Here is a 17,963-nt window from a genome sequence, read left to right as displayed (position 1 = left end):
TAAAGGTCAGCTGAATGGCAGAGTTAAGATGGCTTCTGCTGAATGTTTACCACGCTGTTGAAGTGAAGGTGCAGAATGTAAAAAAAAAAAAAAAAAGAAGCTAACTTTTACCACAATAAATGCTGGAAATGCTTTAAAATACCAGCTTTCTGAATGCGTCACCATGAAATATGGTAAATTCCCTCAACGCTGAAGGTGTCACATACTTATAGTTGTGTTTTCAAGTGTTTAACTGTTCTCTCATTCATTTATTCTGTTTTGCAGTTACATGTAAATTGCTTGATAGCTCATTTTGTATGAATTTTTAATCCTATATCTATACAAAATGTATATAATCTACAGGGTGGGGAAGCAACATTTACAATATTTTGAGGCAGGGATTGAAAGACAGTGTATGACCAATTAGTTTATTGAAAGTCATGAGAATTTATTTGCCACAAGAAAATTGACATAATAGAAAATGTTTTTATTCTATGTGTCCTCCTTCTTTCTCAATAACTGCCTTCACACGCTTCCTGAAACTTGCGCAAGTGTTCCTCAAATATTGGGGTGACAACTTCTCCCATTCTTCTTTAATAGTATCTTCCAGACTTTCTCGTAATAGTTTTGCTCATAGTCATTCTCTTCTTTCCATTATAAACAGTCTTTATGGACACTCCAACTATTTTTGAAATCTCCTTTGGTGTGACGAGTGCATTCAGCAAATCACACACTCTTTGACGTTTGCTTTCCTGATTACTCATATGGGCAAAAGTTTCTGAAAAGGTATGGATAATAGTGTTAGGTATGATTATGACATCAATATATGTTTGGTTTCAAAACAACTGACGTAGTGCCTGCTGAGAAAAAACAACTAAATGTTCATTGTAAATTTTGCTTCCCCACCCTGTATATTAAATCTATATTAACCCTTTCATGTATAGTGGTCACTGCAGTGGACAGTTATTCAAAATTGTTGTATATTTACGGGGTTTGATGTTTTAGTTCCATATCAGCCACCCAGTGGACACTTATGCATCATCCCATACACTGCATTTCAGACCATTACTGTAACTTTGCCTGTTCTTGATAAACCTGATCTGCACTAACATGTTTAAGTGTAAATCAGTTGTTAATTTTTAGACTTTTTTTTTTTTTTTTGCATATTATCTCCATGAAGTGAGTAATAACTAGTTTTAGAATATGTTAAAATATATAAGTCGGCCGGTAAGCTAAAAACATTCTTAAACCCATCTACATTTTACCATGAGGTGGCTGCACTGCTGTAGCCTATTTGGGATTAGTTTACTATTTAACTTTGTATTTCCATTACAGTAATGCAGTGTTTGGTGCATTTATGAAATTATATAACTACAAGAAGAAAACATTCAAGATTTGTACCATTTTTTTAATGATGGACACTATGGTGTAATGGAGAAAAAGCACAACTTTAATGTATAGTGGCTTACTTATAAACTACAAAGAAATGCAAATTGAGCATCTTGTGTTGAATTTGACAAGAAAATAATCCATTTTGGTTTATATGCTGTAAAAAAAAATGATTTTATTCTGTGTAAAGCCTGCACATTTCTGCAGATAGACAAAGTTAGAATAGATTTAGGCCTATAACAGGACCCCAGGATGAATAGCGACTGATAATTCAGTTGCTAATGGGGATCTTAATAAATGAAATGAAAACAATGTTGAAAAGTAATGACTCATTCAGTTCATTTCAAAAATGTTCCTCGTGTTTTTTTGACCAGAGGAGCCATAGAGAGATGCTAAAGAGCCATATGTGGTCCCGGAGCCACAGGTTGCAGACCCCTGTTCTAGGTTCAGCTGGTCTGGTTTTACAGCAAAACCAGTCCAGGTGAACCTAGAAGAACTACGCTGTTTAATTACGTTGAATTTTGAGCTTATTTTGTGCCATAATCTTTTAAGTTCACACAGAATATGCAGGGGCCTGCTCCTCTAAATGTTCCAACCAGACTGTTATTAAACCTGGTCATCTCTTTTTTAGAAGAAAGCAGTGATTTTCCTAAGTGTTACCATTTGTGCCTTCGTAACTGCAGTACAGAGACCGAGCGCTTGCATATTACAGACATTTTTTCCCATTCATCTCATGCAGCGTTCATGACATTTGACCTTCTCTTCAAACTGTCTAACACAACCTGCAGACGGAGACATTGATGGAAAAGCCTCGGCTTCGGGCCAGGCAGATATTAGACTCTTGTGCACCACAGCTTCTCAAAATTACAGTCTTATTCATCCCTCTCTGTCTGTGTTCTCCATATACATCATTTATTTTTCAGAGTAAACGCCTCTGTCTGAGCTGATGTTTGACATGTTGTTTATTGTCTTTCTGTCTTTGTAAGGCTTTGAAATGTAAAGAGAATAAACCCATAAAAAAACCAAACATAAACTGTCGACTGAAACCATCTGTTGATCTAAAATGTTTAAAACCTGTCAATCCACTAATTCTATCAATACTAGGGGTGTAAGAAAATATTGGTTCTGCAGTATATCACGATATTTCATTTCACAATACCGTATCGATATTAAAAATTACTGTATCGATATTTTTAGGTTTTTTCTTTTTTGTTATATTTTATTTATTATTATTATTTAACACTTTTTTATTAAATTATGGTAGTTCTTTTGTTGGGATTGCACAAAAATAATGTTATGATATTCAGTATGAACTAATAGAATATGAACATTTGAACAGGATCTTAAACTGTAATGTCTGTAAAACATAATTTAAGTTTTAATACAGGAACATTTTGTGATATAGCATTAGATCCTGTTCTGATCAAATAAAAATGTGTTTAGTATTTGTGCAGATTTCTGGTGTAATTCAATTCTTCAAGGAAATAATCATTAAAAAAAAGAAACTAGCAAAAAATTGCCGTAACAGTATCATGATATATTGTATCGTGATCCTAGTATTGTAATTTGTATCGTATTGCCAGATTCTTGCCAATACACACCCCTAATCAATAAATGTGAATAGTTGGTGTAAAATACAGTTTATCATCTTTTCATGGTCATCAGATATGACCCATTTGGATGTTCAGAGGCTCCGTCGTTACCATGGCAACACTGTCATCTTCTACAACATTGATTCACCAGTAAAACCCATGGAGTTGGATCAATGACAGAGGATGGAAATGCTTGGTTTATGTTCAGGTAATGGTATATTTTACTGCAAACATCACTTGTCCTTCAGTTTTTTCTATTTTTGCCATAATAACCCTCAACTTTAATCTGAGCTTTTATAAACATCCATGTGATGAGTCAATAAAAAATAGGAAAATAAATGATTTTCACTGGAAAAACACAAAATACAGAAGATAATGTTTTAATAAATGGGGATAAATCATTTAAGAAAGGTTCAATCTAGAGCAAAATTCATTTGAGGATTGCCACAAAAGTAGCACTGAGTCTTAATGGGTTAAAGGATGATTTTTCTATATTTACTGTTTTTGCAACATGATATCATGAATTTGTCGTGTAACATTTACTGCCGCAGATGGGAGACCTCTTTGGTCCCTTTGACGCTCTTCCATACTGTACTCTGGCATGTTGAATTTATGTCTCTGTCCTCCCTAATCTATGCAGCGGAGCTTCGTCAAGTAAATGCACACAGAGTCAAGTCAAAATTGGAGATCGAGCAGAATTGGAGCCGCATAAAGTGTTTATTCATGCATAAAACAAACACTGAGTTGGTATCTGCAGAAACAACTGACTTTTCCGCTCTGGGCGACCACTTTTATATTGTCAAACGTAGGTTGGGTTTAGCTGCAAACCATACCCATTTTTTATCATATTTTGAACATTAATCTAGTCATGTCAGAAACCTCCTTTTTAGCTCGTCTCTGATAGGGTAAGGTTTTTTTGTGTTGGTCAGAATTGGTCAAAACATATACAAATGCAACTACTTCCCAGTATTTAATTACCATATATTAATATTAAACTTTTTTCCCGGAAAATGTAAATTATTTCCCAGAATGTCCAAAATTTCCACTCACGTGTACTTCTTTTGTACACCACGTTTCCCAAAACGTTCCATGAGCTCACATGTTCTTTCTGCCTGCCCTGTTTTGTAACTTTCCATAAATTCACGTGTTCTTTCGATGGCTACACGTGTTTGTTCTTTTGTGGGTCTCCCAGGAAAAAAGTCAGCTACTCTGGTACAATCTACATATTACACTAAGAATAACTTCTGGCATGCAAATGAATACAGGTTAAATACTTTTGAATACAAATTGAATACTTTTGATTAAAATACTGATTTTTTGACACCACAAATTGCGTACAGATAACACGCCACTTTTAATTGGTGTGTTATCTGTATGCATTATAAGCTTTCCACGTGTATGTTCACGCTGCACCAAAAACTGCGTGATTAGCGGGTAGGGGTTAGGGTTAGGGTTAGTAGTTATGGATATGTAAACCAGAGATCTTGGCGTACATCAAAACGTGATCAAATGGCACTGAATAACACGCAAAAGGATGAAAATTCGTATGTATAGCATGTCAAATGCCATATGAACTTGCCTGTTCTTGCCTGTTTTCAGATCTCTTCTTAAAACCTACCTGTTCTCCTTGGTCTTTTAACACTCATGCAATATTGGCATTTTGTTTCTGTTTTTATATTTTAACTTGTTTTGTTTATCTATTTTTATTTGATTTTAATGTTTTTTTTAACGCTTTTATTAATTTTTATTGTGCTTTACGTCCTCTGTACAGCACTTTGGTCCACTGTGGTTGTTTTAAGCTTTTCATGCACAGTGGACAGTTATTCTACAGCTGTTCTCTCATATATTCATGAATTTTGTTGTTTTAGTTCCATATCAGCCAACACAGTGGGCGCTTATGCATCATCCCATACACTGCAATTCAAATAATTTCTGTAACTTTGCTTTTCTTGATAAACCTGATCTGCAGTTACATGTTTAAGTGTAAATCAGTTGCTAAATTTTAGACTGTAATTACCATTTTTTTGTTTGTCTGTTAAAAAAAAGGGTTTTTTGTATATTATCTCCACGAAGTCAGTAATAACTAGTATTAAAATATGTTAAAATGTGAGAAAACATCCGATTAGCAGCTTCAAAAATGTTTTTATTTCATTGTTTTAATATTCCTTTCTGATTTTGGGTTTTAAATACATGTTTTTTTGCTTCAAAAATTCAATGCTTGGTGTAGCTAAGTGGACATTTTTGTAACTCCATGAAAAAAAAACCTCAATCACATTGTTTTTTTCATGCCGAAAGGAAGAATAAAAACAATCAAGAAAAAATCTTGACTAAGGTTCACGTAATTCATGCACGAAAGGGTTAAAGTGCTTTATAAATACAATTGGATTGGATATGAACTGGTATACAATGCGATTTCATGAGATCAGTCTGTTTTTTGGACTCTTTTTTTGGTCACGATTCCTGTCAAGTATAATAAAATTAGACTTAACTGAAGTTGTAGGAACTTTGGAACAAGCAAATATTGGTGAAAATTGAGTTGAATTGTCTGGGTTATTCCTTTAAAATATACCCTTGTGAGGTGCAAGGACAAACTGAAGCCCGCTAATGTTCCCGTGTTAATTTTAAATTACAGATAGTCTATAATTACTTGTAGAATGGAGCCAAATTTAATGAATACGTTTTGATCCAAAAAGTACAGGCACTTCTCCTTTCGGAAATATTACTTTGCAGCTGCCAACAAAGGTGAAGGTTAGTCTAAAGTATTTGTATGACTTTCTCCTGGCAAGCAGTAATTAGCCTGCAGTGCTTCCATTTGTCTTCACTTTAGCCTCACAAATAGAGCAGTGTAGTGCGCCATTCTGTCATAATGGACTAATTAATAATGGAGAGACAGCACAATAAAGATAGAGGAGACAGACACACAGGGACTTAGACTCTAATCCCCCTTATAGATTATGCATAGAAATTAATCAAATTGAAGTCACAGTTGTTAAAGTAACTGCAGATACGTGTGTTAATAAACATTTTTTTGTGGGAAAATACACTTAATATTTTTTATTTATAAATGTTCCACTAGATAGAACCTGTAAAGTGAATGTATTGTAATGTGCAGACACTGTTTTGAGGTAGATCTGTAGCTCTGAGACAAATATTTCTTATGAATAAAACCCATTCTTTCATTGAGATTAACCCTTTCATGCATGAATTATGAGAACCTTAATCAAGACTTTTTTCTGAGTGTTTTTATCCCACTTTAGACATAAAAATAACAATTCTATTGATTTTTTTAGACTATTTTTTATGGAGTTACAAAAATGTCCACTCAGCTGGACACCATACGCTTAGTTTTAGAACCAAAGAAACTTGTATTTACTGATATACTGTGTGAAAACTATGAAATACAAACATTTTTAATGCTGCTAATCTGATGTTTTCTCACATTTGAACATACCTGCATGGAGATAATATGCAAAAAAAAACAACAACTGTTAATTACAGTCTAATAACAATAAGCTTTTTTTTTTTACTCTCAAACATCTTACTGCAGATCAGGTTTATCTAGAACAGCAAAGTTACAGTAATGGTATGAATTGCAGTGTATGGGACGATGCATTAGCATCCACTGTGTTGGCTGATATGGAACTAAAACCACAAAATCCATGAATATACAAGAGAACACTTTTGAACAGCTGTCCACTGTAGTGACCAGTGTGCATGAAAGGGTTAAACATGATTTCTGCACAGTTTATCTTGGAAATCTACCACCCACAGTCAATTCTAGAGACAAATACCTGATTAATATAATGATGGCAGCCCGTAAAAAAAAAACATAACAAGAAAATGGCCGAGCGAAGAACCCCCAACAAAGAAGAAATGGATTGGAATTATTAAAGAAATGTGATTAGATATAATAAACTTTATTGCAGACACAGGTCCATAAACCACAAGCACACAACATACAGAATAAATAAAATAAAAAGGATTAAAAAAAGAATAAAAAGGAGATTAAAAAAAAAAAAAAATGAAGCACATTATAAAATATACAAACTATTGCACCAATGCCGTCTCAGTTTAGAGGTAAAACGATAGCAGCTTTTCAGGGGCTAACTAGAGCTTCTATAATGTGGTTCTCTGATTCATCCAGAAATATACAATATGGAAAAACTAACTTTCTCCTTGAACCATAATTTGGACAAATTTACTAATTATTGGCTAAAATGGACATCTATCCCAGAAGATCCATTAGGACAATACCTTGTTTTTCTAATGAGAAATACACATATATCTCAACATCTTTGTGTAAATATGCATTCCAGGAAAATGTACACAAATGTTTATGAAAATGATGGGTGTAATTATGTCAGCAGGTTTACGGGACATGATCTGATGCAACATGAGAATATATCTGAATGATCTGACATGGATTGAAACAGGAAATACCCAAACGAGCTCAACCCTCTTATCATGATGGGATAATATTATGACTCATTGACCCACATTTTTATCGTTGTATTTTAAGTATTGATACTGCCCTGTCTGTGCTTGTTGACGTCTCTTGTTTTGTGTGTCTTTACTTTTTTGTTTTACTGTCTGTTTGTTAAAAAATTTAAAATCTGTTAAAGTAAAAAAAAACAACAACAAAACATTCTTTCATTAATTCTCAGGATTTCACATTTTGGCCCTGGACTGTATCTGAAAGTACAACCAACAACACTTTTGACTTAATTTTTAAGTTAAGTTAAGTTTAAGTCTATTTCAGGCACAAACTTAATACAAAACATCGGAAAAAAGGAGAAAAACTAAAGAAACAAAAACAAAACTAAATAAAAAATAGAAATAGAAAATGGAACAACTGTTGTGCCTGTTGATTTCACTGGTCAACAACAAATTTATTGTTTAACTTTTTTGAGCTGATTTAGGATAATTTTGGTGTGCTGAATCCAAAAATCACATTCATTTTGCTCAGTCAGGTCAACTTTCTGAACTATGCTACATATTGGCTTTTTAACATTTTTGCTTACATTTATGGGCATTTTCACATCATATGATACAAAATTCTTTCATATTTCTTGCAATAAACGAGTTCTGAAGATTTTACTTTTGCCAATTTATGATTAATGTTTTTTTTTAATATTACAGGTGAATGAAATGGCTTCGACTAGAAGATCTTGCAAAAATAAGCCTGACATATTCTGCTACATCTGCAGTGAATACACCATTGTACCTAACAGGAATCAAGTCACAAGTTTCATAAAGTGTGCTTACCAATCTTATTTTGGTATTAATTATTGTATTTTGTGAGAAGATCAAATTTTTCAAAATCAAATTAGCAAAAAAACCTGACCTGATTGAGAAAAACAGATGTCATTTTTGGATTTAGCGGTGCAAAATTGTCCTAATTCAGCTGAAAAAACCTAGACAACTTGCAAAAAACATTTTTTTGTAACCCAGTGTTTGTGACTGTGTTTTTCTTTATTAGTGACTCAAATTCATCAAAGTTTAACTACTTTTATTCCGAAAGCTTTTTATTTATAGACCAGTGTAATCAAAATTAATACCACCTAACAGTGGTCACAATGTTATGGCTGATTAGTATATATATGGTACATATATATGTATAATCTTGATTCCCAACCTGTGTTTTGCTATATCATTAAAATATTAAAGAAATTAATGATGAAAAAAATAGTATAAGTATCACAGGTATCAGTACCAGGTATATAAAACCAGGTATTGCCTTGAAAATGACAAAGATAATTGTTCATTTAAGCTCGTCGCAAAAATATTTCTTTCTTTTTTGTTCAAATCAAATCTCTTTATCTCTAAAAGGCAAAAACTGACAAAAATAAAGGGAGCAATTTATTCGATACTGCTACAGATTTGATGACTCACTGGGGAGTGCTTGACAGAGCGGTGTCCTCCTTTTTCCAGAGTGCAGAGTAAAATACAACTGCGATATTTTTTAACGCAATTAGAGGAGAATAAGATCACTTTTTTTTTTGTCGTTCTCTTTTGTTGCCTGAGAAAAACACAAGACCTTTCAAGTGTGTGCAACACTAGGGGAGATATAAAGACACAAAGACAAGTACGCACATTAACAGTACAAAATAAAATAAGGAAAAACATAAGAAAATGATAGCAAATGCTGTGGTGAAAGAGCGGAGGGAATATTAGCAAATGTTAGAAAAATTAGAATATATATATTTCAGCAGAAGTGATTGGAGGAGGAACTATTCAGAACCTGGTTAAAGCCTGTGGACGATAAACTGTCATAAAACTATATATAAAACTGTATCTGCAGTTGGATGTGGGAATTAAATTTGTTTAAAGTGGCATTAAAAAGGGCATTAAAAAGCATGAAATTAGATTAGCTGATACCTGCAGAAACCCTGTAATAAATTTTAGTTTGTTCATAGTTCATGTTATTCACATTTTTTGAAAGAATAGTGTGTAGATGTAAACATTTTCATAATATAATTTAACTTTTTTCACTCTAAACATAGAAATTAGAAACAAAAAATTTACAATTGACATTATTTATATATTATCATGTTATTATTTTACTGGTCCGGCCCACTTTGGATCATGTTTGGTTGAATGTGGCTTTTGAACTAAAATGAGTTTGATACTCCTCATATAGATTAACAGTCTAAAACTTAAAATTCTTTTTATGAAAAATAAATAAATAATCAAAGTGCATTTTGAATCAGAACAGGATTACATCAGGGCATCTCTACAGTACAGAAGAATGTTATGCCTCTGTATTCCCACATCACTGCCTGATCTGAGTTCGATTTATTTCTGCACAAAGTGAAGCATTTTTCAGTGTAAATTCTCTCTAAAGAGCAGAGTTTCTCATTTTCCATTGTTGTTTGAAAATGCCATCGCAGAGTTCTATTGTGTCGTGTATGCACTTTCTTTAAGTACGTCTACATCTGCTGGCTGTTTTAAATGTGGACACCCTCTGCAGGCCATTATCTTTATGCCCAGTTGGCAAGTTCCTATTGGTCAGGTCCCACTATATAGGAACCTTCAGTTTTCCAGGCTCCTGTTTGACTTCCTGATGAAGGCTTGAAGCCGAAACACGTAGAAGTGTTTTTTAGGTCTAGTTGTGACCATGCCAGTGGCGATTTCTCAAAGACTGCAAGGGAAGCCTGGCTTCCCCTAAAATTACGAAAATTAAATGGTTAAATATGTACGGTTGTGTTGACATTTTATTGACTCCAAATGTGTTAGAACACGTTCATCTCACAGACGAGTTCGTTCAGAATCAGCTTTATCACAAATCAACAGACTCGATGTTGTTCACTTCTCATACATTCCTGTTGCGCTGTTTTCTCATTCGATCTCTGCTCAGTGCATTTGTCCGTAGACACTCAGTGTCCATGCACTTCAATGGGACTGAGTGGAACAGTTTTTTTCATTGCCTCAAAACTGGACGGTAATTGGATAAATGCCACAATGTTGTCCCGCCCCCGGACTCCTGGTGTCTCTGGGGATGAATAGAGCTGTGGGCGGAGCTTGGCTGGGCTGGACGCTGGGCTTCCATGTGCTGATTGGAGGATGCTGAATCCCATTTGATTGACAGCTATTTTCGGATCTACTCCTTCACTTGACAGAGTTCAGTTTAATACAGTCATGCATTCTGCTGTGAAATCAAGAGAGAAACCACTATGAAATTACTTGTTCATTTCTTGCACTGTAAATTAAACATATTCATTGTACTTCCTTGTTTCAGTTTAACATAATTTCAATGTTTTCTTGTTTACTTGGTACGATAAGGTCACTAACCATTTTCTTAAAAAGGAACGGAGGGACAAATTTATGTTTAAATAACTTGACTTTTTTTTTTTTATGTAAGCCAACAATGAGCTTCCCCTCTCTGAAAGACAAGCAGCCGCCACTGGACCATGCCATGGTAATAAAGTCATATTAATGTTTAAAGAGAGTGCCTTGGAGTTTGTCTTCCAGTTTGGTATCTACTTTATGAATCCCTTTTTCCAAAGAGCACCTTAAACAAAGTCTTTTTTGGTCCTAGAAGCATTCCTTCACATGAATTTTTGAACTCATTTTAAACATTATTTGTTTTGTGATAATACCAGTACTTAATGAGATTTGTTTCCATTCTTCTCCCTCTACTCCCCCTTGTCTCCTCCCTTTCCCAGCTGAAGAACAGTCTCAGAGATGACCTGTGTTTGGACCAGGGACCGGACACCGACAACATTCCCATCATGTATCTCTGTCATGGTATGACTCCTCAGGTCAGTGGGCTCTCATTAGTTTTTTCTTTTTTGTTTTTTGCATCCATCTCCTGAACCACTTTGTCCTTGAGAGGCTCGCTGGGGTGTTGGAGCTCATCTGAGCTACCTATGGGTGAAGGCGGGGTACACCCTGGATGTGTCACCAGTTCATCGCAGGGCCAACATATAGGCCCAATCCTAATTCACTCCTTGGCCCCTCCCCTTTAGCCCTAACCCTACATTTTGTGCGTTCACGTGAAGGGGTAGGGGTGTCCCAATTCTCAGTGAGTTGGAGGTTAGCGTAAGTGATGCTCCGACAAATGGACAAGATACTGGATTTTATGAAAGGGTCCAAAATGTTTACCTTTCATGGGGCCCACGGTTGGTTGGTAGGTAGGTAGGTGGATGGGTGGATGGATGGATGGATGGATGGATGGATGGATGGATGGATGGATAGATAGATAGATAGATAGACAGATAGATAGATAGATAGATAGATAGATAGATAGATAGATAGATAGATAGATAGATAGATAGATAGATAGATAGATAGATAGATAGATAGATAGATAGATAGATAGATACTTTATTAATCCCGAGGGAAATTCAAGATTTCCTACTCAAGGGTAGGAGAAATCTCCCATAATCCTGTTTGAATCATCAGCAAGATGGTGGTAAACACAGCCAAAAAGTGCAGCAGTGTGACAAAAGAAACACACAAATGTACGTGTTTTCTTCATAAGCAACTTAATCATTTGATCGACCGTTTAATGCCGTTTCAATGTGTTATAGATCGCATTTCTGCGGTTTGCAGTTGATAGCCGCAAAAAGATGACCAAACCAAAGATGGTAGAGTGGGTCGTCGAATAACCGAAGGGTTGGCGGTTCGAATCCCGCTCTGTCCATGTGCTGTTGTGTCCTTAGGCAAGACACTTTACCCTCCTTGCCTCCAGTGCTGCTACTCACACTGGTGTATGAATGTTTGGTGGTGGTCGGAGGGGCTGTAGGTGCAAATTGGCAGCCACGCTTCCGTCAGTCTGTCCCAGGGCAGCTGTGGCTACAAATGTAGTTTACCACCACCAGAGGGAGAATGTGAGAGTGAATGAATAACGGATCCACTGTGTGCGCTTTGAGTATGCATTCATAGAAAAGCGCTATATAAATCTGATCCATTATTATTATTATTATTATTATTATTATTATTATTATTATTATTATCATAACAGAGACGGTTAAAGCTGCTGACGGTATGGTGAATTATTTCAGAAACAAAGTTGTCATCTCTTTATAGTGGCATCGATGACTGTTGATGACGTAATAGGTCTTGAAGGGTTGTCCCATTTCTTAGGGGAATGTTTCAACCCCTACCCCTTACAACTCCGTTACAAGGGGCAGTGCCAAGTGCAAGGGTCCAGGGGTAGGGGTAAATGGGAGGGACCAAGGGGTGATTTGGGATTGGGCCGTAGGGACGAACAACCAAATACTGTCACTTTTACACCTATGTGCAATTTAGATTAAGCAGTTTATCTATTAGTGCATGTCTTTGGATGGTGGGACGAAACCGGGGTACCTGGAGAGAACCCACGCAAACACAGGAATTCAGAATTGAACCCACCACCGTGCTGCCCTTAGTTGTTTTGTTTTTTTCTTGGTTCTATGCTACACTACTCTGGTTGACTCTGGAATATTCTAGCATTTCAAACACATGAAATCCCCCCAAAAAATCTCAGAGACTCTTAGCAGAGGTTGTCAGGAGCGAGTAATTGGAGACGCTTGCAGTCTTTGTTATTTTAAATTAAGGAGGAGAGTAACTATTGCAAACAGTTGCATTATAGTAGAAAGGACTGGGCAAGAGTTACCTCTTTTGTCTTCAGGCCACTGAGAAAGAAAAGTTGTTTGAAACAAATACACAGCATTTTGTCCTAGTTTGAAACATTCATCAGTATGATTTTTTTTAAGATTAAGGCTGAACTGGCTGAAGTAAGTATTTTGTTTTTGTTTGTTTTTTTTTACTGTGTTATAGGGGTTTGAGCAACACACCGTCATACCTAAATGCAGGGGCGCCGCTACTAGGAGTGTGTTCAGCTCCAGGTTGCTGTCTCTGACCTGCTCCACAAACAGGCTCAAGAATCCCACAAATGCTGGGTCCCATGAATTTATCATGTTTACCCCCCCCCCCCCCCTATCGGCACCCCAGCCTAAATGACAGAAGATATTGATCACCAGTCATTCCCAAAACAACACAGTTTGCAGCTGTGGTGGAAAATATTAAAGGTTATGGCTGAATATGCAAACCAAGTGATGACATAACCAAAAATTTAGCAGCTAAAAGAGACAAAACATATGACTGAATATCGTAACACACCCACTGTAGCAACTTTATGAAATAATAATAACTAAGGGCTGTGTTCCTGGAGACAAATGAGGTTAAAATACCACTAAGTCTGATATAAATTACACTGTAGATAGTTAGTTTCTAAAAGTACTTTTTAGATTTAGAGGTTGTGGGGACTTCCATGGATACAGGGGCATCAGTTAAGGGGTCCCTAATTTACATAAATGAAAAGTCACATTTCCATAATGAGAGTTGTATAATTAGAGGAGAGATCTGGATGGAAATGCTAGCAGGAAGCTAATATATCACCCTGCTGCAATAATACTGCTTTGTCATACAGTGTGTTGGTTTCAGCGTGAAACTTTTCAACTGCTGAAATGTCTAAAAAGTAATTCTGGAGTCAGTGGGGCCAATCAACAACTCTATCAGCCTTCTGCAGATTTATGGTCATTTATTTCGAAGGGGCAGTAAAAGCTTAATGCCCCTTTAAATGAAGCACTGAAAAACATTCAAACACCAAGGGAGTGCAAGTATGTCTTTCCACTTTTCACCTCTTTGAAATGTTCCGCAGCTCGACAAATTAAAATTTTAGATTTTACTATCTGCATTATATGCCGACCGCAATAAAGAGGCTCAAATAATCGGACGTCAAACTACACCCGAGTCCCGCATCTAGAGGAGCTTTCTGAGGACACTCTGAGCTTCGCCTCCATTGTCAGTAGAGTTAATAGCTTTGACCGGTGCCTTGACGTCTAAAACATCCAACTTTCTATCTGGGTCACACTCAGCAGTATAGCATCAGCTGCTGAAACAGCTGTGTTGGCATTTCTCTGTGTCTCTCCTGTCTTTTCCCTTTCACATTTTCCCAGTCCTGGAGAAAGCACAATCAGCAGGTGCTGATAAAGAAATTGAGTTGTATTAATAATTATATCTCCCTCACTGTCTTAAATTATTTATTTTGCCTGGAAACAAGAAATAGTAGAGGGACAAGGGTGCAGAAAAGGGTCTTGAACCATTTTTCCAACAATATTTAGCTGAAATTTGGTGGAAAAACTTCAGATTCCGTTGTGGAAGTGTTTTTATATTTACATGATTTAACTTGAAATTGCTAATAACACTAGTTTTATTGCAATTTTATTCCCCTTTTAATTGCGGAATAATGTGAAAGACAGATAACTAAATAAGTGTGAGTTGTGTTAATAATTTTATCTCTCTCACTGTCTTAAATTATTTATTTTGCCTGGAAATAAGAAATAGTAGAGGGAAAAGGGTGCAGAAAATGGTCTTGAACCTTTTTTTCCTGCAACATTTAGCTGAAATTTGGTGGAAAAACTTCTGTCAGTTGTGGAAGTGTTTTCTTATTTACATAGATTTAATTTAAAATTGCTCATAACACCAGTTTTATTGCAATTCCATTCCCCTTCTTTTAATATGAGACAGATATGAAAGATAACTTCAGATTAATTAAATAATTGTGAGTTGTGTCAATAATTTTTTCTTCCATCACTGTCTTAAATTATTTATTTTGCCTGGAAACAAGAAATAGGAGAGGGACAAGGGTGCAGAAAAGGGTCTTGAACCATTTTTCCTGCAATATTTAGATGAAATTTGGTGGAAAAACTTTAGAATCAGTTGTGGAAGTGTTTTCTTATTTACATGGATTTCATTTGAAATTGTTAATAACACTACTTTTATTGCAATTTCATTCTACTTCTTTTAATATGAGACAGATATGAAAGATAACTTCAGAATTATTAAATAATTGTTAATTGTGTTACTAATGTTATCTCCCTCACTTTCTTAAATTATTTATTTTGTTTTGAAACAAGAAATAGGAGAGGGACAAGGGTGCAGAAAAGGGTCTTGAACCATTTTTCCTACAATATTTAACTGAAATTTGGTGGAAAAACTTCAGAATCAGTTGTGGAAGTGTTTTTATATTTACATGGATTTAACTTGAAATTGCTGATAACACTAGTTTTATTGCAATTTTATCCCCCTTTTAATTGCGGAATAATGTGAAAGACAGATAACTAAATAATTGTGAGTTGTGTTAATAATTTTATCTTCCTCACCGTCTTAAATTATTTATTTTGCCTGGAAACAAGAAATAGTAGAGGGTGCAGAGAAGGGTCTTCAACCTTTTTTCCTGTAACATTTAGCTGAACTTTGGTGGAAAAACTTCAGTCACTTGTCATTTTCTTATTTACAAGAATTCAACTTGAAATTGCTAATAACACCAGTTTTATTGCAATTTTTTCCCTCTTCTTTTAAATGTGGAATAATATGAAAGACAGGTATAAAAGATAACTACACAATAACTGAATAATTGGGATTTGTGAGTTAATAATTTTATTTCCGTCACGGTCTTAAATCATTTATTTTGCCTGGAGACAAGAAATAGGAGAGGGACAAGAGTGCAGAAAAGGGTCTTCAACCTTTTTCCTGCAACATTTAGCTGAAATTTGGTGGAAAAACTTCAGTGAGTTGTGGACATGTTTTCTTATTTACACGGATTTAACTTGAAATTGCTAATAACATCAGTTTTATTGCAGTTTTTTCCCCTTCTTTTAATTGCGGAATAATATGAAAGACAGAGATAAAAGATAACTACAGAATAACTAAAGAATTGTGAGTTGTGTTAATAATTTTATCTCCCTCACTATCATATAAATGATTTATTTTGCCTGGAAACAAGAAGGGACAAGGATGCACGGAAGGGTCTTGAACCCTTTTTTTTTTTTCACATTTAGCTGAAATTTGGTGGAAAAACTTCAGTTACTTGTGGACGTGTTTTCTTATTAACATGAATTTAACTTGAAATTGCTAATAACACTAGTTTTATTGCAATTTTTTCCCCTTCTTTTAATTGCGGAATAATATCAAAGACAGATATAAAAGGTCATTTCAGAATAACTAACGAATTTTGCATTGTGAGTTGTATTAATAAATCTATCTCCCTCATTGTCTTAAATAATTTATTTTGCCCGGAAACAAGAAATAGTAGAGGGACAAGGGTGCAGAGAAGGGTGTTCAACCTTTTTCCTGCAATATTTAGCTGAAATTTGGTAGAAAAACTTCAGTCAGTTGTGGAAGTGTTTTCTTATTTACATGGATTTAACTTTAAATTGCTAATAACACCAGTTTTATCGCTAGTTTTCTTCCCCATCTTTTAATTGTGGAATAATATGACAGATATAAAAGGTAACTTCAGAATAACTAAATAATAATGAAGAATAATCAGCACTACTGAAAGGATAACACATACTAATGAATAGCTATAAAATTTAACAACTAATTCAAAAGCAACTGAAGAAAATACAAATAACAACCAAACCGACACAAGAATAACTAAATAATAAACAATATTTGGAATAATTAATACTAAATGTGTGAATAAATATAAGACTAAATCACACACGAAATTCACTTCTACTCTGAATTTAACACCTATAATGCTAATATTATGTTTTTTCAGACACATGGCTTTTTAAATACATTTATACCATAGTTGTGAATCAGTATTTAGCCTGTAAATTTGTTATTTTTGAGGTATTAAAGCTCTTTTTTTTTTCACTCATAATCACAGAGCTTATCACCTTGGAGCGAGCCACAGTTTACCCACTGCACTGTAACATGTCTCCAGATAAAAGGGATCTTTTGGGCTTTACTGGGATAAATTGAGATTGCAGCTGAATATCATTGCAGAATAGAGGATCAGGAAGGGGAACTAATCACTTTACAGACTCGATATATTTGGCTATTATAGTCTGAGGTGTGCATACATACATGACGATGAACATAAAATTAAATGGAAGTAGGTATCTATCCTTTAACTGCTTCCAGTGGTGTAGTGGTCCCTGGAGAAGTGGGTATACTCTCTTTTTTTTTTTTTTTTTTTAATGTTTTTTTGAAGTCATCCATAAAAACACCCTGTTTCAGAAACAATGACAGGTCAGACTACTATGTTTAGTTCACCTAAAAATCAGTCAGTAGTATTTGCTCACTATTATAAATGATCATGACTGGATCAGGAGCAGTTTGTAGGTTTTACCGGTCACACAAGCAGCTGTATGAATGTAAATGTATTCAACATGAGGCAAACATAGGATAACGTTAGCCTTTTGTAATGTTAGCCTACTCGCATAGTTTAACTATTAGTAACAAAAACTCTTCTCCTCTAAATGTGCAGTAAGTAAGTAAGTAAGTAAAGCTTTATTTATATCGCACTTTTTAAAATAATGTGTTATAAAATGCTTCACATAAAGGAGAAATAGATCAAATCAAATTTTAAGCCAATTTACAGAAACCCAACAGAATTCTCCAGGAGCAAACACTTATGACTGGTGACAGTGGCGAGGAAAAACTTCCCTTTAACAGGCAGAAACCTCGAGCAGACCCAGACTCCTGAAGGATGGCCGTCTGCCT

The 17,963-nt window shown here is 35.1% G+C and overlaps 1 protein-coding gene across 1 annotated transcript in view; it reads left to right on the top strand.

Moving 5' to 3' along the window:
* The window catches only part of LOC115421385 (polypeptide N-acetylgalactosaminyltransferase 18-like), a 364,676-nt gene that overhangs the window by 299,079 nt on the left and 47,634 nt on the right, over nucleotides 1–17,963 (top strand). The window contains exon 9 of the mRNA XM_030137268.1: nucleotides 11,126–11,221. Coding sequence (XP_029993128.1) covers nucleotides 11,126–11,221 — 96 coding nt within the window. The remainder of the gene's footprint in view (nucleotides 1–11,125; nucleotides 11,222–17,963) is intronic.

This window comes from Sphaeramia orbicularis, chromosome 6 (genome assembly GCF_902148855.1).
Source record: "Sphaeramia orbicularis chromosome 6, fSphaOr1.1, whole genome shotgun sequence".
NCBI lineage: Eukaryota > Metazoa > Chordata > Actinopteri > Kurtiformes > Apogonidae > Sphaeramia > Sphaeramia orbicularis.
This window is presented reverse-complemented; position numbering and strand designations above follow the sequence as displayed.